At 40.3% G+C, this 27,647-nt stretch overlaps 3 protein-coding genes across 15 annotated transcripts in view; 1 reads left to right on the plus strand and 2 right to left on the minus strand.

Annotated features, from left to right (window-relative positions):
- The window catches only part of LCT (lactase), a 113,664-nt gene that overhangs the window by 20,666 nt on the left and 65,351 nt on the right, over nt 1-27,647 (plus strand). For 2 of the 3 annotated variants that reach the window (XM_035130558.3, XM_088651966.1), the window contains one exon: nt 363-894. The exons of the other annotated variant lie outside the window; for it this stretch is intronic. In XM_035130558.3, coding sequence (XP_034986449.3) covers nt 363-574 — 212 coding nt within the window. In that variant the 3' untranslated portion in view covers nt 575-894. Of the gene's footprint in view, nt 1-362; nt 895-27,647 lie in introns of those variants that run through there. 3 annotated transcript variants of the gene reach the window in all.
- On the minus strand, nt 792-19,007 carry UBXN4 (UBX domain protein 4). 2 transcript variants are annotated; one of them, XM_060279471.2, is made up of 13 exons: nt 18,802-19,007; nt 11,981-12,083; nt 11,193-11,221; nt 9,477-9,595; nt 7,494-7,632; nt 6,768-6,855; nt 5,665-5,719; nt 4,779-4,940; nt 3,884-4,011; nt 3,403-3,505; nt 2,555-2,686; nt 2,192-2,397; nt 792-1,530 (listed from the first exon to the last, which is right to left on the minus strand). In XM_060279471.2, the coding sequence occupies exons 1-13, from the start codon at nt 18,881-18,883 to the stop codon at nt 1,392-1,394; spliced, it is 1,485 nt and encodes a 494-aa protein (XP_060135454.2). In that variant the 5' UTR covers nt 18,884-19,007; the 3' UTR covers nt 792-1,391. The 2 variants fall into 2 exon arrangements, with proteins under 2 accessions (XP_060135454.2, XP_034986476.3); XM_035130585.3 differs by having other exon boundaries at nt 4,779-4,943.
- Nucleotides 21,226-27,647, minus strand: part of R3HDM1 (R3H domain containing 1) — a 46,770-nt gene continuing 40,348 nt past the window's right edge. For all 10 annotated transcript variants that reach the window (XM_035130506.3, XM_088651989.1, XM_088652010.1 and 7 more), the window contains 6 exons: nt 27,455-27,558; nt 25,959-26,128; nt 25,210-25,360; nt 24,878-24,960; nt 23,839-23,923; nt 21,226-22,680 (listed from right to left, as the gene is read on the minus strand). In XM_035130506.3, coding sequence (XP_034986397.3) covers nt 22,316-22,680; nt 23,839-23,923; nt 24,878-24,960; nt 25,210-25,360; nt 25,959-26,128; nt 27,455-27,558 — 958 coding nt within the window. In that variant the 3' untranslated portion in view covers nt 21,226-22,315. The remainder of the gene's footprint in view (nt 22,681-23,838; nt 23,924-24,877; nt 24,961-25,209; nt 25,361-25,958; nt 26,129-27,454; nt 27,559-27,647) is intronic.

Genomic DNA, 27,647 nt, shown 5'->3' on the forward strand with positions numbered 1-27,647 from the left:
AGTCTAGATTTTTACATAAAAGTTGCCCAAATGGCCTGATGTATCTTGGAAGGCTGGAGAAGCAAGTAAAAAAAGATTTAAATGACATAGCTGCCCACTTTCGGATTTGAAAATAAGGGATCAGCAGCCTCACCTGTACCAGGGACAGTCTACGGTATATCTAACAATCCAGGATAGCAGCGGGAAACAGCGCTGGAATAAGGGAATTTCCAGCAAAAAAAAGGGAAAGTTGACAGCTGTGGCTTGGAATAAGGGAGTTTCCCACAAAAAAGGGAGGGTTGACAGCTATGTTAAATGAGGGGTGATCAGAAGGTACTTCCTGCTCATAGTGTCATTCATGTGAATTTCACTTACATTTCTAGGTACTACTGTGGCACCAATGAGCAGCACTGCTTGGCCTATCGACAATTCAGCCATGAAGGTGCAGTTTTTGGGACTGGACTTGACTTCGTCTAATGCAGAAGTAGGCCTTTATGTGCTCTTTTCCCTATTCTTAATGTCTGTGCTAGGCCTTGCTCTTTTTTCATATCTATATAGAAAAAGGACTAAAAAAGCCAGCCAGAAAAGGTTTTAAATATTGCGGCTTGCATTTAATTAGTTTATCATGGGATCGTTTTTTCTCCTGCCCATGTTTAGAACAGAGAGTTATTTTAATCAGTGCTCTTTTTTTGGTAGAAAAACAGGTGCATTAAGTTGTTACAGTAAGTGGTATACTTTTTAACAACAAGAAGAGGTGCTGGTACTGCGTACCCTTGAATACTCCCTGAAAAAAGCACTGATTTTAATACCTATTGTTGATGTTAATATTTTTATTGTTTGAATTGTTATGTGCAGTTCACCCTGGTAAAAAGGGGTGGGGACAATTTTAAAATAAATGTACAAGTTGATAACTTATTGCAAAGTGTCAAGGTTTGTATCAGAGAACTAAATAAGGAACGTACAGACGACTTTTTTTTGAAAACCTTTATTGAATGCTCTGAGATTAAAAACTACCAGTATAGTCTTGTAGTTGCAGAAGCACTAAAGGGGAAAAAATAAGTTATCCAATTTGCAAGGTATTATGCTTCTGCTAGTCAGACTCTCATTTTAATCTGGACTTCTGATTTGTTCCAAGATTTATATAGATTAAAAAGTGCCTTCAGATGACAACAGTGCTAGTAAGTATGAAATTCTGAAAGCTGATGGAAGATGGGGATTTTTTTACATTCTTTGAGCTTTTGGCAGTAGTTACAGTATCCAGCTACACAATTAACACCTTATTCCATGTGCTATGACAGGAATATGGCATAATGCAGGCAGCATACTCATACAAGCCCACTTGTGCAGCAGAAGGATTAAACTAAATCAAAGGGGGAAATCAATGATTACTATGCACAGTTTACTCATAAAAACTACATCTGTTGGGTTGAATTTCCATTCCAAGTATTGTTATCATCTTCTCCATCATCCTGAGTTCTCAGTCTATAGATTTTGCCTTCTTTTTTGAATTCGTCACCCCGCTTTTCCAATACTCGTTTCCTGACTGCTTGTCTAAATAAAGAAGAAATGCAGTTTGAGATTAAATCCCTACAGTGGCAATGTTTTCTATACATCAGAAGGTACCATTCATTCAGCTCCTGGTTCAATTCTAGCACCCCGCCACCCTTCTAACATATGCCTTGTACAGGAGAAGTAACTGGAGAATTTGATTCAGTTCACATTAATGCACCCTAAAGTGGATTCAGCTGAAGAACAGAGGCAATGTCACCTATGAATGACTACAGTGCACTGACATGTTTGCTGCTGGTTCCAGGCTATCACTTCCTGGCTCATGGTGATCTTAATTTGGCACATTCACAAAATGTAATCTTAAATGCTCCTGGATACATTTCAGAAGCTATCTTTCTGGCAGCAGCTGGCATAGAAATCCAAACTGCTGTTTCAGAAAGAAACCCTACCAAGTGAAGATGGCTAGGGAGGATGCAACACATTCTTATTGCTTACTCCTAAGTATATTTGCATTAGGACACGGTATCCTGTCCATAGAAGCCAGTTTGAACCACTGGCATGTTAGTTACTCATGTAGAGTTTCTCTGTATCCCAGCCTAAACAAGGGAAAACTATGCCTTTCTCCCAAGCCCTTGCATCTACCAGTGGACTCCTGGGAAAAGGGTGTGAAAAACAATAATTTAAGAGCACTTGTCAGTCCTACCTGCTTGATTCTGCAGTGTTTGATTCTGAAGGGTTTGAGTGATCCTGCTGATGAGGTCTTGCAGTAGGCTGGGAAGGAGGAGGATTCGTAAACAGGAAGTTGCTAATAAATCGCCAAACAGCTATCAGTGGATAAAGGATAGTACCCAGGAATCTCCAAAAATCTCCACTGGAAGACTGGACAACTGCTGTTCCTGGCCTTCCTGCCTGTTTGAAGATACAAAACAAACAGGACTGAAACTGGACTCTAGAAGAAACTCCATAAATACATGAGGTTATTCCAAGAAGTAATATTGAATGGTTGTGAAACAGTTCATGGCACAATTTGAATACCTCAGTAATCTTTTCCATAAAGCACACTTACCGGCAACAATACTACTGAAGCACTTGGGGCAAGTTCCAGGTCCACTAATTTTTTCCCATAATCATCTTTGGTAAATTCCCTCCTGGGGAACATTGTCGCCAATGAGAAATTGCCATATGTGTTGCCAACTGTCTGTAGTAGAACAAATCAGATAAGTACTTTGTATTCCCCTTAAAATTTAGAAATAAACAAAAATGGGAAGGACCTTTAACCATGAAATGCAGAGTTTCATCTCAAAATAAGTTATTTCAAAGGGGGGGAAACAACACTTTTAATTTACACATGGTATCTGTGCCCAACACCTACTATGTTTGTCTTCTGAATACACATGACCCAAAAATCATGCAAGAGGCATGCCAGTTGGGGCAAGTTTGAGGACACCTGGAAGCATCCTATTTTGTGGCCAGGCCAAAACGAGTAGTAACATGTGACTGTAAAACTTTCATCATTTAGTTTAACAAATATTCTCAGAACAGTTTACAATTGTTCAGATATTAGGGTAGTTAACTTGTGTACAAGTTGCATATTGGTGCACACAGAGTACCCATTTCTCAACTGCCCTTAGCACAGTGGGAAACAAACTGACGACCAGCTCGCTTAGCTGCTTGCGGTTTGTAGTTGTATTAATACAACTGATCCGCATTGTTTATGGTCAATGTTATGAACTAACAAGATCAATAACTGGCATCTTTAAAACCTTCTCAAGCATTGAGACAAAGGACCAAAGCTGCCACCTGTTCCCCCCCTCCCCAAATGTTCCAGCTTTCTCTCAAAAATCCTGAAGGGATTATGGTAACTATACATACATGCTCTTCTTTAACTTTAAAATAAAACAGATCCTCATTTACCTGTGCAGCAAATTGTCTGGCTTCTTCCAAAGGGGCATCTGAAGGGAAAATATTGGTAAAAGAGGATCCATCTGGAAGGCGAAACTGAATTCTTGCTATAGCACTAGGGAAAATATAAGAATGAATTTTAAGAACAGCTTCCATCACTTAAGTTCCTTTTAAACACTTCACTCATATACCATGGGATATTAGAGAGGCAGAGTTCATCAACTGCACTTATTTTTAAGTTAGATCAAATTATTATTTGAAATCTCTTTAGCAGGAGTAGCACACTAAGAGAATATACAGAATACAGAAGAAACATGTTCTTGGCTGAGGGTTTATCATTTTACAAAGAGAGAGAGGGCAAAGAAGGTTAATTGTATGGGCTGAAAAAGTGAGACAAAGCAAAAAATGCATGATGCTACAAAAATGAGGAAGATGGTGTGTACAAGGTGAAGGGAATGGGAAGAGTTGGATGAAGGGCTGAAAAAGAATTCACCTTCTTTCCCTCTGTGATGCTTCCTTCCTGGCTTCCAATTCAGCCTGCTTAGCTTGAAGAGCAGCAGCTTTTGCAGCTTCTGCTTCTTCCTTGGACCTTGCAAAACGAGCTGCTCTTTCAGCACGATCCTTCATAAGAGGACAAAGACATTCACTACATGTTACCATGGCCCAATCGGGGCTATTTTAATCAATGCAGTCTCATGGAAAGAAATTACTACCAACCACTTGTATATGGTGAGGGACAAAATTTGTTCTCATTATATTCAATGAACACTTATCCTTCACATGCCATCTTCATGCTAAACCACTTTACTGTGCCATGAACGAGCCTCAGACTTGTCCTCTCCCTCTTCCCTGTGTGCAACTGGGAATAGGAGTTTGGAAGCCTTGCTTACCCATTGTGTTTGAACTGACAAACGATTGGTGGCTTCGGCAAGACATGCGATTGGCAGCAGGGGCCAGGTGGATAAGCGATTGGCAGCAATCTGCCCCCTCCCACAAAAAGCTCAACAACTCTGAACAATCTCTCCGTTTCCTTAATTTGGGGTCCCAAAGAATAGGGGTCATCTTATACACGGGGGCGTTATACATGGGAAAATATGGTATACTGAAGGTCAATTTGCTAAGAATTTACTTTTTTCCAAGAAGCTCACCTAATAAATATGTATACTGTACTAATAGAGAGTACTAATATTACTGTACTAATAAATGAGTGATGCTCCATATTCAACACACAAAGTATCAGCAAAATGAGTGAGAGTGAAATGCTGAGGGGGGGCAGGAATAGGAAACTGGAGAAAGGGGAAGATGGTGACAGGAATAGAGCGGATGACATCCTGAGCACTCCACTACACAACACTTCGTTGAAGGCCCCCTTGTAATGGATGACTTACCATTTGAATCTGCTGTCTGATGCGCTCCCTAGCAGCTCTGTCTTCAGCTTTTTCTCTGTTCCTTTCTTCCAATATTCGCTTTGTAAGTTCTTCTTCTTGTTTCCTTTTGTACTCCAACATATCTTTCCCACTTTTTCTTCTTTCTACTTCTTTCTTGATTTCCTTCTGAGTGAAAAGAGAATACACCTTTCCTAAGCTTTTAAAGGGATGTGGGAGGCACTGTGGTCTAAACCACAGACCTTAGGGCTTGCTGATTGGAAGGTTGGTGGTTCGAATCCCCGCAACAGGGTGAGCTCACGTTGTTCGGTCCCAGCTCCTGCCCACCTAGCAGTTCAAAAGCACATCAAAGTGCAAGTAGATAAATAGGTACCACTACAGCAGGAAGGTAAACGGTGTTTTCGTGCACTGCTCTGGCTCGTCAGAAGCGGCTTAGTCATGCTGGCCACATGACCTGGAAGCTGTCTGCGGACAAATGCCGGCTCCCTCGGCCTATAGAGCGAGATGAGCGCACAACCCCAGAGTCGTCCACGACTGGACTTAATGGTCAGGGGTACCTTTAACGTAGCTTTTAAATAAATAGTATCATATAAATGCACAACAAATTTAAAATTTTCCTGAAAATTTAATGGAAAATTCCTGGACATTAAAAGAGCAATGAAATTGCTGCTTCAGCCACCTGATCATTTTTATTCCAGCAAGCCTGTCCCTATAATTTAATTAAATATTATTATTATTATTATTATTATTATTTATTATTTTTGGGGGGTTATGTATTATTGATACTCTGTTTATATTATTTTATGTACAGTATTTATTTTATTAAGCAGCTTATACGTTTTTCAAAATAAAAATAAAATGCAACATTATAAATTCAGTTACACTCTACCTGTTCTTCTTCTTTCTTTTTCTCTTCTCTTCTTTCTTCAAGTTTCTTTGTCACTCTAAATTTAGAAGAATACAAACACAAGGTGAAATCTTATTTCTGTGGGGAAGTGCACATCAAAGTGTTATACATGACTGTGCCAAAAAAACAAAACCACCCAAAACTGAAACGCAGTATGTTATAATACAGCAATTCTGCTTTCCAACCACAGTTCTATTACCATTATTAATTTTATATTTATTAAATATCTATACTGCCCTTTATCCAAAAGCCACAGGGCAGTTTACAATATAAAAACACAAAAATATGTAACATAATAACAAGCAAAAACAGTAACTGAATATTATCATTTATTAACTTTTCAGTTGCATATAGTACTTCCTTGCCTGCACTGCCAAATGCACAGGCCTGGCGAATTAACTTTAGTATGACAGAAAAGGGGTAATAACTTTGCCATGAAGATGCACAGACTAGAAAACTGTGGGTAAAAAACACCACCACCTTCATTCTGTGCTGTTGCAAAGCTGGAGAAGGGTTGGATGGCAGCAAATAACACAGCATGAGAGCCTGTCATAGACCCAGAAGACATTTGCCAAAGATCAGGTTTCAAAAGGCATTTAAAAAGATCTGGACTGTTTTGATAGGTAATTTAAACTGCATTGTAGCTCTGCACTACAGTTGATAAGTGCAATTCAAATGACAGATCTGTGTAATTTTGCCCTCTCCTGTGCTTTTCACATTCTCTTGAAATGGCTTCTTCTCAAACTATCTGCCTTTTAAGCCTTTGCTTGATGGTTTGACCCTTCAATCAGACTCTAGAAATAATAAGTAATGATAAGTGGTGGCAATCTCCTCTTGAATTGATGCAGTCTGATAGATATGGATGACACAGTTATTACAGGCAGTCTTGTGCTTGCCACACAGTCCCATCTTTTCTCTGTGTGTTTGCATGTTGGAAAAGCGAGTGAGTCTGCATGCATGTGTGTGTCTGGCTCTGACCATGGAAACTGCCAGACAATCCTCAACTTGCTTTCCCACTGCTGCATGCAGCCCTCGGGGCTCAAGGTTGCTTTCTAGAATAACCAGAAAGTCTGCAAAAAACATACCTTTCTACTTTGGCTGTAAGGTCATCTGTAGTCTCCAATTCCCCCCTTCCGTCACTTTCCACATTTGTCTGGTCCAAATTTACTTCACCTTAAGTAGTTTAGAAATAACATAACAGGTAAGTGAAAAGAAGGAGATGGGAAAGGGAAAAGTACCAACATTTTACCATCGTAAGCAATTGCTATATGAACTCTTACAAAATATTGTTATCATGCCACTATGAATATTAATGATCCAAACTAGCTCACTATTTAGAATCAAGAACACCTTCAGCTGCTTCTGCACAAAGTTGATATTCTGAATACTTTGGATCCAGGTTCTTCACAACAGTTAAGCAATTAACATAGTTTCAGATATCCTTTGCCTAATTAATGTACTGAATTGCTCATTCTCAGCAAGGCCAGTAGTGTACCTGACAGCACTACAACCTCTGCTTCACCTGTCTCTATACCACTCTTTCCTTGTGTTAGAATGAGCAAGGCATGGCTGGCCCTGTCCTGTTCTTGATGCAGCCCTGAAGAAACAACTGTCGATGACAAAGAGTGTGGCAGGGACAAGCAGCAGTTAGGGAGGGGACTGAAAGAATACTTAAAAGGTAGTAGCATAATGAGGCACACACAAAAATAGTAATCACTTAAAGGAGGACTTTCCATCCTTTACTTTTGAAAGACCATTTTAACTCCATATGTAAATACTAATCTTGAATGTAGGGAGCCACACATACTTACCAGCTGAGGATACACTTAGCCTTTCAGGCTGTGATTCAGCAAGCTCAGCTGTTTGGGACTGAGAGTCCTCTGTGATGCCATTTAAAGATGAGGAACACGGCACAGAACTTTCAATTGCTTCATTTTTTAACGTGTGCATCTAAGGAAGAAAGAAGTGTAGATATCAGTAATGGCTGTAATCCCAGAACATTTGATTTTTAAGCCATTTTCTAAACCAAAGTGAAAACAACTGCTAGGCTTCAATGTACAAAACTGATGCTCACATAGCCTAATCTACAAATAGTAAGCTTAAGAGTGCAATTTGTATGATACTAATACATGGTAATAAGAGAAGAACCATGGCTGTCAAAGGCCCTGTTTGACTGCAGAAAGAAAAAGCAACTATTATTTTATGGATGACTTCACTTTCAAGAGTACTGTGTAGCTAAAGATCTTCTGAAATGAGTACAATAACCCTTCTATTGGCATATGGCAGAGGGAGAAGGAAGCAAAATACGTCATATATTACTATTTCTTAATGTGAGAACAAGTCGTTTTGTTTGCAGTTTTTCTCTGTTGTTTTATATCTCCTGAAAATTGGTGTGTAGCACAGCTCTGTCCCCTCTTTTAGCAGTTGCAGAATGAGAAAAGAGTTCTATAACAAAATTCCAGACCACTTAAGTATAGGTCACCAAGTCAAGGAGCCTTGAATATTACTATCAAATTAGTATACAGTGGTACCTCGGTTTATGAACACAATTGGTTCCGGAAGTCTGTTCATAAACTGAAGCGTTCATAAACTGAAGCAAACTTTCCCATTGAAAGTAATGGAAAGTGGATTAATCCGTTCCAGACGGTCCGCGAAGTAACCGTTCATAAACTGAAGCGAACTTTCCCATTGAAAGTAATGGAAAGTGGATTAATCCGTTCCAGACGGGTCCGCGGAGTACTTAAACTGAAGCGTTCATAAACTGAAACATGGGTGTAATTGGTTCCGGAAGTCTGTTCATAAACTGAAGCGTTCATAAACTGAAGTGAACTTTCCCATTAAAAGTAATGGAAAGTGAATTATTCCGTTCCAGATGGGTCCGCGGCGTTCATAAACCGAAAATTCATAAACCGAGGTGTTCATAAACCGAGGTTCCACTGTATAATATTATCCCACAGGCAGAGGCTGAAGGCAAACTAATATCACAGGGGTTGACAAGGAAAGATACAACATTTAGAAAAAGATGCTTGAATAGCACATGCCCTGGTACACACTTAAGAGGCAGCTAGGATTAAATAAAAAGCTTGGGTTACCACCTGGCCTAATTTTATGGAAAACTTAATCCAGATTACCAGTTTGTCAGTTTGCAGTAAAATAATCATAGAAGTGCCAGTGGGTGGGTGTGAAGGGGACAATATTTCTATGCCATGTCTCAAGACTAATTACAATAGCACCTCGGCTTACGTTACCCTCCGGTAACAAACTTCGGGTTGCGAAAGCAGCAAACCTGTAAGTGTTTCACCGCATGCACAGAAACGCTCTACCATGCTGCGTGCATGTACATAAGCGGTCCCTCTGGTTGCGGAAACCTTGGGATCCAACCAGAGCTCCGGAACAGATCCCATCCATAGCCTGATCTTAAAGGGGCAAGCGGGGGGAAACACATGTGACCTGACCTTTCTTGCTGCATTAAAAAAGGGTGAGAAACAAGTACATTTCAGGAGTGATTTTTTTTTATGGTCAAGCCCATCAAGAAAAAATGTCGTCTAGAAAAAGTCATTATTGCTCGATTAGTACATTTCCAACTTAGTACATAAAACTGGCTTAATTTAGCATAACTACAGTATGATTAAATATTCTTTCAGCAAGCAAGAACATATAGAATTCACAATTCTATCTACAGTATAGGCATACTGACAAAGTGACCTTTCCTGCCTGTAATTCATTAAACAGGAATGAACTTTTAAACATTTATTTCACTATGCTGAAAAACCAGGTCAGTCACTATTTCTTACCTGCTTGACTTTATGAATTCTTGTAACAAGTTCCTCTGCAGAAACGCTGCCAGCAATCACTTCCAACGGGACTCCATTGTCTCCTATAAAGAAACTGGATGGAACACACACTACAGGATCTATGCAGCAATAGTAAAGGACAACATCTCAATTGTAATGAAGGCAAAAGTAAATTGGAAAAGAAACATAAATGCAAATGATTATAAATTATTGCAAACAGCTGAGCAAAGCATATAGGATGATATTGAACTAGTGCCCCTCAGTGAAATGGGGGAGACAGTTTTTGGCAGTTTCCCCTTCTTTCCGAATATAGGTGCCTTCTGAAGCCAATTAGGGGTATGTAGGGCTAGAGGAGGAGGGGTGTAACTGAAAAGTGCCTGTCTTCCTGATTTGCTGACAGCACCTTTTATCAGTGATGGGATACCAACTGGATGCCACCTATAGCAAACTGATGCTACCAGTACAGAAATATCTGAATTCCCCATGGAAAATTTAAGTTATACCAAGCCCATCACTTTTCTGCTGCCTCACCCCTCTTCTCCCAGCTCTTAAATAAATGTGTCAAATTATCATGGAGACAGTTCGCACGAAAATCTTTTGAATGAAAACAAAAATTAGAAGGATCACTTCTAACCTCAAGCATACACCTCTTTTGTTTTTAAATGGCATCCTCTGTGAGCCACATCTTGAGATTCAATTAAATCATATGGGCCGTAGTTCATGGTCAAATACTGCTTTGTTTCTACCCTGATGGATCAACCAAGATTCATTTAGCCCAGCTTAGTTTACCTAACAGCAGCCAGTCAAATCCCTCTGGCAAGCTCATAAGCAGGACCATGAAGAAAACAGCCTTCCCTGTGATTTGTCTCTGTCATTGGTACTCAGGAGTAAATTGCCTCAGTACATCAAGGTTGTAGTAGATGCTATTTTACATGTCTTAGTGTAATCATTTTGGCATCAACTAACATTCCACACACAATAACATGTTTTGGTAGTGAAGCTCAAAAGTCAATAGCATGGTGGACTTTTATTTGTTAAATTTACTGCAAATCAACTTGCTGTAAATAAAAATTGAAGAACTATCTTTAGTTTGGCCACCCTGTTTTTTTGTAATGGTGCTCATGCCAGATACTGTAAATAAACCTTAGCCAAGATGGTTACAAGTAGCACAACCATCCCAATCATGGTGCTGTTTCATGCAACCTGTTTTCTTCATGGAACAGCACCCTCAAAGTCCCAGTTTTTCAGTATACACCATATCACTATATAAACAATTAAGAAAAGCACAGGATGAAAAACCAGAGATAAACCCCCATTGAGGAGAGCCAGAAATGACTATGGTTTTGATGCCTCTCTATTGAGAACAGTAATACTAAATTATTATCTATTATTAATATTTACAATATTAGGAAGTAGAGGTGAGATATACAAGGGGTGTTTCACTTTCACATACTTAGGCTTAGTAACCAGTTACAGTAACCAGGAAACTGACAAAGGCTTCAGAAAAAGGTGGGTTTGAAGATGGTTTAGATGGAGTAAGAAAGGTAGCATCACACAGGTATTCTGGAAGGAAGTTCCAAGCATATGAAGCCGTAAAGGAGAACAGACAGAATCTCCTGAGGGAGATCTTGTAGTTTGCACCATACAATAATGAAGCCCATAAATGAACATCTGAATGTGAAATGATTCAATTTATTATATTTTGTTCAAGGATACAGATTTGAGAGAACTGCAGGCAGGCTTCACTGTGTAAAAAAAGTATCAAGTTTAGACAATCACACTAATAATATGAAATGTCATAAAATAATCAGTTAGATTGTTATTGTATATCTGACTGTTTAAAAGCCTTGTAGGATCACAACAAATTAATTTTTATTTCCCTGAAACACTACACTGAAATTAACATATAAAACAGTATGCAGATTATACAATGGCTCAGTTCATATGTAATGTTATGCTAAACCATGGCTTAGCACAAATTATGGGTTCCAGGAAAGGAGATCATGGCTGCTTTGTTCCTTCTCCAGTCCTGTGAGTTAATCCAGGCATAGGCAAACTTGGCCCTCCAGAAGTTTTGAGACTAAAATTTCCATCATCCCTGACCACTGGTCCTGTTAGCTAGGGATGATGGGAGTTTTAGTCCCAAAACATCTGGAGGGCCGAGTTTGCCTATGCCTGAGTTAAGCCATGGTTTTTCTTAGGTGTCATCTGAACATGGGTTCATGGTTTGTCTCCTCCAGACTTTAAAGTCCTCCTGAAAGTATTATGGCTTTTAATTTTCAGAGTGAAAAGTATCAGTTGGATCTTATTTTATGGAGAATGGAGTAGCATAAATAAATTAAACTATTCAGTAAAATATATACTTTCTTAATGTCAAGTTGGATATTCCACACACATACCAAGTGAATTCCCTTCCAAAATAACTACATATTGATTATACAAAGGTCTCTTTAAAAGTAAATTACTACTAACAACGAAAACAACAGGAAAAGAAGTTGCCAAACCTTTGGGTATCTATTTTAATAGCTACAAAGCCATCTGTTGCTGCTTCAGTCACTTTCTCATTCTCCCAGCTGGCAGCCATCTCTATGGACTGTTCATCATCCCCTGTGAAAAACAAGAAGTCTTCTTTACAGATGCAAATATAGATTAATTACAGATTACAACATACTAGAAATACAATGTTTATAACTTTAGGGCAAGGATGTATCATACAACTACAGACTTGGGATAGACCCAAAGATAGTATAACCCACTTAGCAGGTGCCAACAGCTCAACTTCAAAAAAAGACTCTAGACCCAAAAGTGTCACAAACAACAGGTGCAAGATATCCACAACCAGCAGCTCCAGATGACCCAAACAAGAAAGGCAAGTGACATATAATTATGTAAAGGGGGTGCAACATTAACATGCAGTGCTCCACAAAACAAGGGTCTCTCACAGTTTGGTGTTCATTTAAAACATTTTCAGATCACGTGATCAAGGGGATTGTGCTAGAAATATGATTGATAATTACAGCTGTATGTGCAATAGATCAACTTGTATTTGTTATTTTATTAATTTACATATGAAAAAATTATAACTATTCTGTTTGCAACTGCTAACTCATGTTCCAGCAAATAAATATTTCACCACTCTAAAAGGCAAATAGCTAGTATTTATTTTATAATCTGTCAATCCTATGATTTTTAAAGGACAACAAAGTAGCCAAACAATGCACCAGGTTCTAGAAAATTGTAACATTTTAGAAGCAATTTAATGGATAATTTCTGCCTTTGAAACACGTATTCATATAGCAATATAAAAGCATACATATTCATGTGCAATTACTGTAAAAGCAAAGTAACAATTTTAATAGAACAAAGCTATAACAACCCATATAGAAAGCCTGCTGACAATTTGCAATGTTCCCCCAATGAAATTAGGCATGGAGTGTTCATTTATATTTTCATCTATGATAATTCACAATTTCAGCAACTGGAAGAGGGCAGAATTTGAAAGAGAATAATTATTGCCAGTTCAAAGGAGCAAGGGAACTATTAGCAGCTCTTCATAAGTGAAATAATCAAATATAAGTTAGGTGGTGTGGAAGAGTCTTCTATACCCCACTATCTTAAATCTAAATCCATTTGTAACTGATGTAATGTTTCTCTCTGAGATCCTAATGCGTCAGCCAAACTATATCCTAAAAGTTCAAGCTACCAATGTTATACACAGCAGTTCCTCCTACTTCCAGCAATATGATCTATGCATGAGATTACTCCTGTACTTCAGACACACACACACACACACACACACACACACACACACACACACATACTTTCAGCCAGGGCTTTCCCTGGCCCATAAGATTAGACCCTATTTTTGTTTGTTTGAATTCCATGAATTTGTGTTTTTATATATTTTACACAAATCTGGAGTGGATTCCCTAAGGTGGTTGGATGGCATTTTGTACGCTTCCTTCCAGCAGCTCCTGCAGCTCAACTGGTGCCAAACATATTGTTCTGCTTTCCGTTAGATCACATCAGCAAGGCCAAGAGGGGAGTCTTGTCATCTGGGCAGCCCAGGTCCCCCATACACACTCCCAGGTTGCGCCCTGGTTCTAACACAGCGGTTTGACTTTACCCCTGGAGATGCACTCCATTGTCTCTTGAGACAGAGGGATGCCAACAACTTTACAGTAATGTGAAGTGTTTGAAGCAGCACCTGCATCTGGCCGAAACATGACTTAATTCTTGCTCTCCCCTTCTATTTATAACTTAAGATACTATCAGTTTAAAAACGACAATTTTTTAGGGAAACCTTCTATTCACTTCAAGGCCCTTCTTACTTTATTTCATGGTGGGGGATCTTTCCTGCACTGTTTAGCCATTAACATATATGAGAAGTGGGGGATATGCAGGAAGAGCCCAAGCTTCCCAGTTTCCAGGAGGATTGATGAGTAGGTGCAGTGTGGACCCTTCCCATGGTATCTGCTGCTTTTCACATCTGTAGTTGAAGAAGCAGGGTTTAAACTTTGAAAACTTAAATTATGTAAAATTCAATAAAAATTATTTTTTAAAAAATAAAATAAACTTTTAAAACTTATGACAGAAAGTGTGTCTGAATCCCTTATTCATACTTTTGATAGGAACACACTTCTCATTATGTTTCCCCAATATGCTCTCCAAACTCAAGGACCAGAGTTTTCAGGAAAGAGTGCAAAGCTGAATACAAATACATGTAACAGAACAGAAGGGGAAAGATCATAGGTATGTGATCTGATTTAATACTGTTGTTAACCCACTTGCTTTCCATTTGACTTCTGAGTAGCATACTGTATCTCATCACTATTTAATACCTACAGAGCTTTACAACAGAAAAGTCCACCATATTTTCTGTGCATACTTAGTAAAGTACAGTGGTCTGAGAAAGGGAGGTTACATTTTTTCAAATGATCTTGTCAATAGATTAACTTGTATAATTAAACTATGCTTAAGAACAACTCTTGCAGTATTGACAAGAGGCAGGCACACATAGAAAATTGCTGAGCTGAGCCAATTGATAGCACAGCTATAATCTGTGTACTCCAGAATCACTTCCCTAGAGAGAACATGGAAAGAAAAATAAAGAGCTCAAGTGTGCTGATTTCCCACAGGGATATTCATCATGCAATGTAAAATGCAGAGGACATGCAAGAAACATACCATGCACAAGCTGAGTACTGTTGATTTACAAAATGCTATATAACTGACTTTGCAAAACTGACAAATTTCAATGCTTTTAAGCAATCATTCCATTGTGCCACAATCAATTATAACAGTTCTGCACTCTTCTAGCTGTTATGAGTTTTCACCAGTTTGATGATACTGTTTTTGCTTAAGACTGCGGGGCCTGACTATTCTAGTAATTTTCACTTCAAAGATGGCTGCAAAATTTCAATATTTTAGCCCAGGGATGAGGGAAACGGCAGCCACAAAAAAATATTGCTGGACTACAACATCCCTGACCATTGGCTATGCTGGGTGGGCTGATTGTTTTAGCCCAGGGATGTCCAACCAGTAGATTGCACCTACCGGTAGATCCCAGACTGATCCTGGTAGATCATAGGATCCTTATCGTGTCCAAAAAGGTACGAGGAAAAAGCTAAAAAAAACTCTATGCAATCCTCCCACAAAAAGCTCAACAACTCTGGGCACTTCCCTCCTAAAAAAAGCTCAACAACTTTGGACAATCCACCCACCCCAAGAACGCTCCTCCTCCAATGACTTTTTTTTTTTTAATACTGGGAGTAGATCACAGTCTCTTGGGAGTTGGAAGTGCCTGTTTCAGCCTATCCAGTGTTGTGTTAAAATTTGGAAATACTTTAGATCATTAAATTGACATAGATGACTTCAATTCTTTTGAGTTATTTACTATATTTATATCCCACCCTCTCTCTAAGCAGCTTTTTGGTGTATCCAAAAAAGCCAACTGTAGGCAGCAAGTCAAACGGTAACCATTTCCAGTTATGGACAATTTTCCAGAACTGTAGAGAAGAGAAGACTCCCTGGAAAAGACCCTGATGTTGGGAAAGATTGAGGGCACTAGGAGAAGGGGACGACAGAGGATGAGATGGTTGGACAGTGTTCTCGAAGCTACAAACATGAGTTTGACCAAACTGTGGGAGGCAGTGGAAGACAGGAGTGCCTGGGCGTGCTATGGGTCCATGGGGTCATGAAGAGTCAGACACGACTAAATGACTAAACAACAACAACAACCAACCACAATATAGATACCATTACTATCACTATTCAGAACAAAACTGGATGCCACACATTTCCAAATTCCTGAAAACCCAGTTACTAGAAACGTATTGGTAATAATTTTGCTGCATAATGTCCAGGAGCTGTCAACAATTGTTCCACAGATGCAGAAAAATATTTCATTCTCTCCTGTTGCCTTGTCAATTAAGATACATCAAATACACTAAAACAGTGAGATTTCAAAATATGTGTGCATATCCTGAAGCTCCACCATTCTATGAAATGCAGGCCATCTCTGTATCATTTTTTAGTGAAACATAAACAACGTGACTTCCACCACCTATCTCGAAGGGTGTGCCCAGAATACTTTCTAATCCTGTGTCACAAGTGGAATGATTGCATACTATAGTGCAAATGAGGAAAGGATATAGGGTTGAATCCAACTATATAGCTGCAAGCATGGAACAACTTTCGCAAGCACAATGGAACTCTGCATCCCTTTTCTGCCCTAGGGTTTCTCCAATCCTCTAGATCAGATTTTAAGATGATATGAAGGGTGTGGAAATCATTCTGTGCATGCAGTAGTGTAGTTGGATACAACTCTTAGTGCTCTTACAATTAAATAATAATAATGCAGACAGCAGATTCCAGTGCATTCTATTTTAACATCTGTATACTAAACAGTTTAACAATCTATTATTTTGGATTCTAGAATAACAATGGCATGTGCAGGCAGATATTTTGCACACTATAATAGAAGAAAATTAATTTTTTATCAGAAGTGTCAAATATACAAAAATCCTGGCATGGACAAAAGTAACAAGTGAACACCTAACAGTCTATCTTAGCTAACTTAGCTTCCTGTATGCTTGTTAGTAGATCTGAGGATACAGTACTGTACTCTGTAAACTACCAATAAGCTCTCTAGTGTTACTTAACTAGAAGAAGTCTCCCAAATGATTGACACACTGGACAGAATATTCTAAATTGAAGCACTTCCTTGTCCCTTTTATTTCAGTGGGGAATCTAAAAGTTCATGCACACTGACATTAAATCTGCAAGGCCTTAATAGTTCTCTGTAGTCTAGTTACTGTAAGCATATGTATTTTAAATATTATTACTATTCATGTGGGAATATTAAGAAAATAGAACTGCATCCAGAATTCATAGCATACAGGTCAAAGGCAGAACAAATTAGGCACATTCTGAGGCATTTGCATGACCAGATGCTAGATTTTTCCAGTTATGGTAAAAGTACTTTCAGAACTTACGACTACACAAATATTTAGGAGGGATGGGAGGAAAGAGAGGTAACAAGAGAAATTAGACACATAAAAAGTATTTGTGGCAATTCCAAAAAAGGTGACAGCAGGAACGTAAGTGGAAGTTTGCATAGCACAGGCAAAAGGCTACTCTTTATAATTTGCCCTGAGTCTTAAGAAAAAAGTGGTAGTAGGGAGATGGCAATGACAGTATCAAAGGTATTACAGGTCATTTTTGAGAAAATGTGAGGTAATTGTGGGAATGACAACCCATTATTGCCCTTTACTATCTTCCTGAAGACAGGTCCCCAGCTGAAGAATCATGACAAATATTTACATTGTGGGGAAGAAGTCATACCAGATTCTACAGAAAACCAGTTTAATGAAAGTATAGAGTGACAATAATCTCCAGCGTTTGATGCATGCATTGGCTTTTAAAGGTTAATGTTATGTGACTTTCCCACAGGAACTTCTAGTTGTGTGCTACAGCACCAAACCAAAATGTGATGACCTGAACCTAACATATTCAAACATGGATAAACTTTAAACCAACAAGTCCTCCCAGAAACTATATGCAGGATACATGGCACTAGTGTATGCCATAAAGCACAAATGGTGAAATTGTGGCCCTCCAGATGCTGTCAGGCTACAACTCCCACCACACCAACTTCCAACAACATAGGAAGTGCTACAGATACCCCTTCCAGGATGTAAAAACACATGATGCAGCCAGCTTGCTGAAGCTAAGCATGTTTCGATTCAGTCAGTCCTTTCATACATGTACGCTGCCTTGGGTTCCATGAAGGAAGGAAGCAATGCACATTAAAAATTCCTTCTTATCCTACGCAATGAAGGCATTTTATTTTCTGCTCAGCATGACACAGCTAGCACTGCTCCCATACAGGTCACAAGACAGGAGAGAGCACCAAATCAGTGCCAAGCTCCAGGGCACACATATGGCTGCTATGGATACACTGGAATAAGAACAAGCAAGAAGCATTAGGCTGGGCTTACAAGATAAAGGGGAGAGAGAGAGAGAGAGAGAGAGAGAGAGAGAGAGAGAGAGAGAGAGAGAGAGAGAGAGAGAGAGAGAGAGAGAGAGAGAGAGAGAGAGAAAGGGAAGCACAAGACCTTACTGAAGGAAGCATATAGGCATGGCTTTTTTTACAAGCACTGAGCTAGGGACGCCTGTTCTGTAACAGGCATTGGAAGGAAGGGAGCCAACTGTTATTACAGGACTATGTTATTACAGGATGTTTCCACTAAATCGCCAATTCCCTTCCTCGCACCAGGACATCCGTAAGAGACCACAGAAGAGACCACGGGGGTCATCTAGTCCAACCCCCCGCAATGCAGGAATCTTTTGGCCCAACGTGGGGCTCGAAACCATGACCCTGGGATTAGGAGTCTTCACGCTCTGTCGACAGAGCTATTTGCACACGAGTGCCCTCACGTACGTGTGCTACGTTTAGATATTTCCAGAGAAACGCGGGCGGTCCTCATAACAACAACAATTTTTTATTTATACCCTGCCCATCTGGCTGGGTTTCCCCTCTTCTCCGCCGCCCCCCCCAAAACTTAAAGAAGACACCTCCCCCCTTTTTTTCTTTCGTTAAAGGGGAAAACCGGCTGAACGGGCAAAAGCCCCTCTACTCTTCCCAAATTTGCTGGGCAGTCGCGAGGACGGGGCGTCGGACCCAAAGGCCCCGCGGGAGGAGCTCGCCTGAGGCTGGGCGGGGAGGGAAAGAAGCCTAAGAAGAGAGGCACGGAGGCAGCCGAAACCATCCCCCTCCCGCCGCCCATCCTCACGTTAGGGAAACACAGGGGTGGGCCCGTACCTCTCACAAACACCACGAAGACGGCGCTGCGCTGTTTGGCGGCGGCAATGGCGGCCGGGATGGTGCCAGGGAACCACAGCATAATGGCGGCAGCGGCGGACCGTCGGGCCTGGGCTTATTATGCACAAGCGCTCGGCCCCGCTGCCTGCCCCTCCGCGGCCTCCCCAGCGGTCCGTTTGCCTCGACGCGGAGCGCGCATGCGCGTCACAAACGTCAGCCTCGCTTCGGACGCAATTGCGTCGCGCTCCACTACACCCACTAAGCCGTCTCTCCCTCTCTCTCCGCCCACTGAGATCCGCTTCCTGGATTCACTCGCCCGAGTTAGGGAAAAACATTAAAGAGCGCATGCGCCTTTAAAAAAACCCACCCACCACCAATCCTACTCCTCAGAGTAGGGCACTCTTACATTCGGGAGGTAAACTGGACTGCGATTCGCGCCTGTAGATTCCGCGGAGGGTTGTTTTGTTTTATTTTTAGACAGCGGCTCAGCAGCAGCCGATTCGCGAGGGAGTGACGACAGGAGCGGCGCTTTAGGGTGGGGACAGCAGCAAAAATGAGCGTATGACCTGGAAAACTGCCAAAAATCTTTATTTTGCAGGCGAGGTACTCAAAACTGTACTGTAGTAATGACTGAAAAGTGAACGTATCAAATAAAACACTTGATTTTTAGGCAACACTGAATGATTTTATTTGCCAATACGAACCAAGCTATTTAAACCTACTCCTAGGTCCTATGGGGGGGGGAAGGGTAATCTCCAAGCCTATCTGTTGCAAAATATAGGGTTTGCTTAGACAGTATATCTATTTAAAAAATAGAACTAAGATCTGTAAAGTTACAAACGTTTAAAAGAAATCAGACTTTATTGGCTTTGTTTCTCACAAGATAAATTACTTAAAACATTCCACTGACTTTCATACAAGTGTGCTAGCTAAAAATGTTTCTACAAAGGCCTTTTGGTATCTCTAGCATTTAGCTGCTTTTTATGATTACAGCTGCCTTTTTATTGAAATTGTAAATGCATCTGGACAGGTAGGATAAAACTTCTAAACAATTAAATACTCATCTCACCAACAAGCTTATTAGCTTCCAAATATCAAAGGCTGCAACACTCTTGTTTTTGGAGTGTGAAAAGAACTTTGGCCTTGCAGAGCTTAAAGAGTATTTGCTTTTGAGTAAACATGTATAAAGACTGAGCTGCACGTTTAACTTTTCTGTAGCTGTTTTTTTCCAGACACTAAAAACTCAAGTAAATGCAGATGGCAGTCTAATGAGATAGGTAAAGTGGCTTGTGTCCTTGAGGCATTTTAGTAGTTATACTACGGTAATAGTGAAAACCAGGCACAAGACCAACCTTGGCTCTAATAAATGAGTTTGCCACTGTATTTGTGAGTGACAACCCAAACAAAAACATGCTATTGGCAGACCAGCTGTCTGGAAGATACAACCCATAATGTGATACCTGCACTTTTAAGTAGGCTAAAAATGCTGGCTGCAAATCTTAAAAATATAGCGTGCTAACTCTATATTAAAATGCTTTGTTATACTTTGAGGAAATGGCATTAACAGGCAGTATGTACTAAGAACCTGCCTCAACAAATTAAGTCCTTAATATGAGTTTAAGGTCAACAATATCTCCTGAATATACAGTAATGATATTTTCTCAGTACTTAGCCACCTAATATAAATTTATGCCAATCGATTATCTGAATCGACAATCCAAACAATTTCCTCCTCCTAACTCCACTTGTATGGGCAGCGATGGCCGCTGGACTACAGCTCCCTTGATCCGACTATTGGTCAACTAATGCACTATGGTGGCATTTGGCTGGGCAGGTTACCATTTTACTGCTAACAATCAAATCCTACTTTCTATTTAGCACTTTGTTACTCATTCCTAATCAGTCTTCCATCCAGGCAGTTTCCCGGACTAAATTGACTGTAGCCAAGGTTTTGTATGGCATAAAAGTGGATTTGACAACTTTTTTGTTCAGCACCATATTCCACCCAGTTTATCTCCATGAATCATTTAATGCCACTGTGGCATTTCTGGAGGAGGAAGAGTAGTGTGGAACAGAGAAACTATCAGAAAGTGGAATTAGTCGAAGAGATGCTGATTACAACAAAGGTTTTTACATTAAAACTGTAAACCCACCATAGATTATCCCACTAAACTTAATGTAATTTAGTTCCAAGTAATTGTGCACAGAATGGGCATTGTAGGACTTTGCTACTAAGATCTTACTTTTGCAATTTATGGCCAGAACTAATTCAATTTAATTGAAGTCTTACCTCATGCAGAAGTCCGGTCCAGTCCCGCCCATTGCTTAAGGATGCCTGCTATGACTATCTACAACTGCCTTATGTGATAAATATGAAATATGCCCATTTCTTTCAAGCTCACAAAAAAAATTACACTGGAAAACTTGTACTTGTAAACATTTATTTTTTTTTCCAAACTGAAGAAAGGCTTGCATCAGCACACATTGTACAGCCTTGCAAATTATACAGAAATTGAAAAAGGTGTCTCCTTTATATGTGCAATGAATCATTTGATGTCCAGTGATCCTCTACAAATGATGAAAAAACATATTTAAACCACTTAAGAAGTTTCCAGCACTTATCAAATGCAATTACTCTTACAGTAAAAAAAAGGAAAAGAAAAGAAAACTATATCAATGGGAACACAATTAAAGTGCAAACTTTTTTTTTTTTTACTTTTTTTGCCATTTGGGGGGAGTCACATTTAATTTCCTCACTGTGTATTAAAAACTAATGAGCTCCAGTTAAAAATTTTCTGCAGTGTTCATTTTCCCCCTTTTAATACTTATCCTGATGGAACAGAAGCAAGCTGCTCAGGAATATAATTTATTGGCAGTTAAAGGTTCACATCTCTAAAGTATATCTTGAAACGGCAGGACTGGAGAAAGTCTTCAGTAGTTATTGTTGGATTCCATTACCCTCGGAAGAGGAACAGCGGGGAAGAGAAATATGCTACCTTCCTTTCCCTTTTGCATATTGGGCTAGAAACACAGTGAAATTCCTTAGGAGCGCTTCTCTTTCCCTCCTTCCCCCAGATCACTGCCCTTAAACTGATAGAAGTGTGCTGGCTGTGTGCAAAGGGATTACAAAATACACGTAAGAATATGGTTTTTCCTTATGAACAAAAGTTCGCTGTACAACAGAGCTTTGGATCTGATACAAGAATTTAGAAATATAAAACGAAACTACTACAAAAGGGGTGTTTCCAAGAGCATTCTTCAGAGAAGGCTGCCTGTCCGTTTCACATCACAGCAGTATTTTACTTTGTTTTAAGTTGTTGATGATTTAAATTGCGTGTTTATTTCTGCATCTTCTCCTGGATCACTGGGCTTATTTTCTTCAAAGGCTTTACTGTCACATGACATCCAAGGAGTCTTTTATGAAGACAACAAAAACCCATAAACATCAAGCCAATCAAGTAGAGGAGATAAGGACATGGAAGTAATAAAGGCTGAATGTTCAATGACATAGCTGTTATTGAGAACTAGCCCTTTCCAGAATGTGAAAGTCGTAGTGCTTCTTGCTTGTTCTCAGCCTAAACTTGTTCAGTGAATTACTTTGTTTCTTCAATGCATTTTGGGCTGCAGACATGGTTGGAAACGTTGCTAGAACCGTGTACGTAGATGCCAAGTCACTAAGTTTGGAAGGTTCAGCGTTCACATTACTATCTCCACTACCACAGTAGTGATGGTGTTGCTGCTGTTGCACCTGTAGGAACTGGGGATCCCGCAGCCACCGAATCTTGGCACCAACTTTAAGAAGTTCCACAAATAACTTTTCAGCTTCTGCACGAGTTATTCCTTCTGGCAGTTCAGTAATTTCTAAGACTTTTCCTACAACTGAGGGGCAGAAAAAGACATGCAGGATTAAAAATGGCTTGCTTTGTAATGCTAATGGTATCCAGATCCAGACCCACCAAAAAAAAATTGTGCTTGGCTGGCAATCAACCCAGTTCCTTTACCTAACAATTCAATAATTCCCACTGGTATCAAGAAGAAACAAATGAGACATCAATAGCTGTGCAGCAGCTATTTTAAAAACTTACTGAATGGAAAGGTGCAGCATACGGACATGAAATGACAAGGGCCACCACACCCTCTCAATACCTAGAGAAAAGGAATCTATTAACTGCCAAGTTTTCTACATGGCCTGAGGCTACTAATGTCAGGACCAGTGGTGATTGTCCTTAGGCAGGAGGGAATCGATTAGTGGGAGTCTCTGAAGCAGATTTAGGAGGGGTGCTGGGAGGATCACGGAAATGTCTCCTTCCTTTTTCTACTGACAGATTCCCTTCTGACAGCCCACTGCCATAATTAGAGATTACCCAGTAAGTTTAAGTGGCTGTGGGTTTCAGTAAGTAGTAGCAATAGTCACCAACTTCAACAATACTGCTGCTTCTAAATCTGCTATTTTGCAACAAATAGAATGATGGACAACCTGTGAGGACCAGCATTTCCAGCAGGAACCCAAATTAGAATATTTGGATTTCCCCTCTCATGGGAGGAACCCTACAGGTAAACATAAACACACACACACACAAAACCAATCTGCTGGAATAGAAATGTCAAACTCCACTTTGTGATTCTTACAAGAGTCTTTCACAAACTCTGTCTCCATTACAGGTACGTTTTTTAAAAAAGCAGTCCATTGAGATTTACACACATTCCAGATATGGCAGAAGTTTCAAAACCAAAAACATACTCTGGCTCTTCATCACAGAGAGGGTCACATGTACAAAGCATACTATGCAATATCAGCTTAAGATCATGAATGTGATTGTGGTGATAGGGAAACGGCAGTAGCTTGCACAATCGGAGCACAGCTGCAAAGCACTTTGGACAAGTAACCTATCGCACCTCCTATTGCCCATTGCTGCACCACATTCAGAATCAATCTCCAGGTGACATTTGGACCTAGAGAGCTGCGATAGAATAGTAACAGGCATAATATACCTTCCTAGCAGTTCAGCTGCATCAAAGTTACAATAAGTCACATACCTGGTTCTCCTGCACCAAGGTCTGTTGAAGCAGCCTTTTTGGCTGGCTTTCTTCCTCGGTTCCCATGTCTGCTTCCAGGCTGACACTACCAGAGAGAGGTATCAGACACACACAAAGAATGATCAGAGGTTGATTTTTACCTCCCACAAGGGATGGAGGGTGTGACACAATCCATCTAAGTGGAGCAAATGGTAAACTACTGCTTCCTTTTCTTGAAATGTTTTACTTGGCAATAGGTGCAAGGGCTGTGCCATTTGAACCCATGAAGTGACACATCTCTCACACTGACAGAAACTACTTGCACTCCAGAAGAACTCAAATAATTGCATTGGAGCAATTGGTCAATGAACCCTCTTTAAGATCCAAACAGCACAGTGTTAGTGCACCTTTACACTTTGCAAGATGGCAGTAGTTCTAGGTGAAGCCTAGATTATTACTACTTCCAAACCTGTCTTTAACCTGGATTTCAACTTGGGTCACAGAGGGCAAACATATACAGAATTCTGTAACACTATGCAGTTTCAAAGTCCAAGAAAAATACTGTGTTTGTTTCAATGTTAACTACATGGTGAGGGCAATATTCTAATGAGTTGCATCAGTATAAGGATTTCTGCTTATGCAATGGGACGTCTTCCTTCTCCTCCTCAAATAAGCTCCAGAGGGTTTGGGAAAGTCCTAGAACAGATTTAGGGGGAACATGGGGGGAGGGGGAATTTAGTGCTATGTTGGATTATTGGTGTCTTAAGGGCACATCCAACATTTCAGGTGGACCTAAAAATCACCCCATTTTGACAATGGACATTTTTGTCTAGCCTAATTTGTAATGAAATTATCTTGGTGCTCCCCATCCCCACCCCAAACTGGAGCATCATTTATGCATGTTTTTAATTTCAAAATAGCTGCTCCTACTTTTTTACTAACGTTAACAATTCCTCTTTTTTTTGGAAAGCGGCTAACCTCTCTTTCCCATTTATAAAATGAACCTGACTTACAAACAAGCGACATCCAAATTATTGGGCTGTTTCCTACTATTCCCTACCTGTGGACCTGCTACATGCCCATGTAGCAGAGCTGGAGGATTGTACTGCAATGGCTGACCAAGTAAGGGATATCTGGCATCTCCTGAAGAAGACATAGAAAGAAACTTAGGTTTCAAATTGCTCAATCAATTCTAAATAAGTATTCTGACTTTTCAACAACTGCAATGGTATCAATATTCCAAGTCAATGAAATTGCACTGACAGCAGTTAATTAGGATGGAGTCAATTCCAAATTCATGGGAAATCAACTGAGAACATGTCATAGGAGAAACATTAAAATTTGACTCTCCAAGTGAATAAAATAAAGTAAAAAATGTAATTAAGTTCTTACCTTGTCCAGGAACAAAAGGTCTAGAGAATGGGGGCACAAGAGGAAGAGGTGTTAACGTGGGACGGATGTTCTTTATGTTTGACAGCTGACTTGGCGCTGGCGACTGGGCTGGAGAGGTGACAGGACTACCTATTTGTGGACTATGCTGCAACTTTAAAAGAAAACAAAAAAGGAAAGAGAACATTATGCCTGAGTTTGCGAGAACAGATGAAAACAACCCTTTCAAGTTTGTTTGGTGGTGGTGGGGGGGTGTCTTGTGAATATCATAGACTGCAAGTGAACTGTGAACTTGTGCATTCTGAAATCTTCCCATTTCATATAAAGAGATGATTCTCTGTTATGCAGCTATGATGCATAAAATCACAAGCCCATTACAAAGTTGTTACTACTTCTGTGACTGGCAAGATGCTTAAACGCAAGGAAAGAAACAATACTCTGCCCCTCTTCCTAGACATGTAAGTCAGGAAACCTTTTGGGGATACCATTTGAAGGACAGACTGTGCCCCATACTAGTGTGCTGTTCCATTTGCTGCAGAACTAGGCCAGGCAATATTGTGGTGTGGGTGGGTGAAGACACAGGAACCACTGATTATACAAAAAAAAGGGCAATTTTCTACTGGTGATCTGTACAACTTTCTTAGTCCTTTCCACTATATATATATTTAGGTATATAAATATTTTTTAAAGCCTGCTACACACTGAAAATGATGAAATGAATGCCCCCCTTTTAAAACATCAAAACGGAATACCTGTGTAGAGCTGTCCAAAGCGCCAAAATCTGTTGACTTTTGCCCTCTTTGATGGTCACAATAATATTTATTTTGCTTCCACTGGGGAGGTGAATGGGGTCGAGGCTGAGGATTGTTGGGTATACTGAGTTGCATCATAACCATTCCTCCACCTGGTGGTGGTGCTACTGCTACAAAACAAAATTGGGAAAGAAGGGTGCTTAAGTTCCTAGCTACCCCAACCTTCGTAAAGATAGCTTCCAGCCACATTAACCCATCCGCCTGCTAAGGCCATCAGCAAATTCTCCACTCCGTGATCCACCAATGTCAGAGATGAAGATGGGGTGAGACACAATTCAGGGCTTTTGTACTACTACAACTAATAATAATTTATTATTTATACCCCGCCCTTCTGAGGTAAAATAATCTATTAAACATTAAAAAGCCTCCCTAAACAGGACTGCCTTCAGATGTCTTCTAAAAATCTGGTAGCTGTTTTTCTCTTTGACATCTGATGGAAGGGCATTCCACAGGGCAGGCGCCACCACCGAGAAGGCCCTCTGCCTGGTTCCCTGCAACTTGGCTTCTCACAACGAGGGAACCGTCAGAAGGCCCTCGGTACTGGACCTCAGTGTCCGGGCAGAACGATGGGGGTGGAGACGCTCCTTCAGGTTGGAAGCAATTTTGCATCCCTCCAACCTACTGTCTACTGCACAACAACTGATGCAAACAGTTTTCCTGAGAGGGGGGAATTATAGCTCATAAAGAAACAAATCTCCAAAATCCCAACTAATAACATTTAGAAACCCAGAGCACATTGTTAAGCTATTATTCTTTTTCCTCCTATTTTTACAGTTCCATTAAGGACACCTAGTACAAAATGCAAAGTTCCAATTGTTCTCTGAAATTATAAGGATTTACTAGAAACTTTTTGTGTGTGCTTTGAACACAAAAGCCAAACCTAGGATATGCTGGGCACCTCCGGATCCTTATTTCATTTGTCTCCTTTCCTTCCTTGAAGGAACTGAAGGTTCATTATCAAGTTCATTCTTTCCATAACCTTGTGAAGTAAGTTAGGCCAGAACAGCAAAAATATTTTAGGCTAGGAGGGCAGACAGTTGACATCACTGCCCCAATGCCCACTTCATTGGCTGCTGCTGCCAGGAAGAGGTCTAATTTTGGTGAATTCCACTTCCCCAGCAGAAGGCCCACCCCTGCCTGAGGCATGCCATCCCACACTGGTTGGAAGGGTGCCCCTGGCCTTCTTGATAGGCTTCTCAGGGGTCACAGGGCCTGGAGGGGTGTGGAGATAAGAAGGCAGGCAAGTTTCCATTCAAGAACTTCAACAAATCTTAGAATCCAGTACATGCACTGCTCACTGTATGCAATTTAACTGGACTAGGATGTGAAGAAATATTCCCATTGATAAGCAAATAAGGTTGTTGTTTTTATTTTACAAAAATAGCCCCACGATCAGAGAGTGAAAGGGCCTAATGGTCATGATTCTCTTTTCACACCTGCACACTGTTGTCCTTGGAGTTGCTGGGAGTTGCAGGGCGAGGTTGTCCTAGGGAACTGTATCTGCTCTGATCCAGGAGGCTGAAGATATGTTACTGATGAGCTGCAGAAGGTGGGGGGTGGAGGTGGGGATGGGAGAGAAGGAAGGAAGGAAAACACCGTGTATTAAATGCTAACTGTAGACCTCAGCCA

The sequence above is a fragment of the Zootoca vivipara genome, chromosome 1 (genome assembly GCF_965207765.1).
Source record: "Zootoca vivipara chromosome 1, rZooViv2.hap1.1, whole genome shotgun sequence".
NCBI classification, from domain to species: Eukaryota; Metazoa; Chordata; class Lepidosauria; order Squamata; family Lacertidae; genus Zootoca; species Zootoca vivipara.

Coding starts and splice junctions, on each gene's coding strand:
- UBXN4 (XM_035130585.3), bottom strand. CDS start 18,883: ATGCTGTGGTTCCCTGGCACCATCCCGGCCGCCATTGCCGCCGCCAAA. Junction 7,633..9,476: donor GAATTCATAAAGTCAAGCAG/GTAAGAAATAGT, acceptor TTTCTTCCTTAG/ATGCACACGTTAAAAAATGA. Junction 6,856..7,493: donor GCTAAGTGTATCCTCAGCTG/GTAAGTATGTGT, acceptor AAACTACTTAAG/GTGAAGTAAATTTGGACCAG.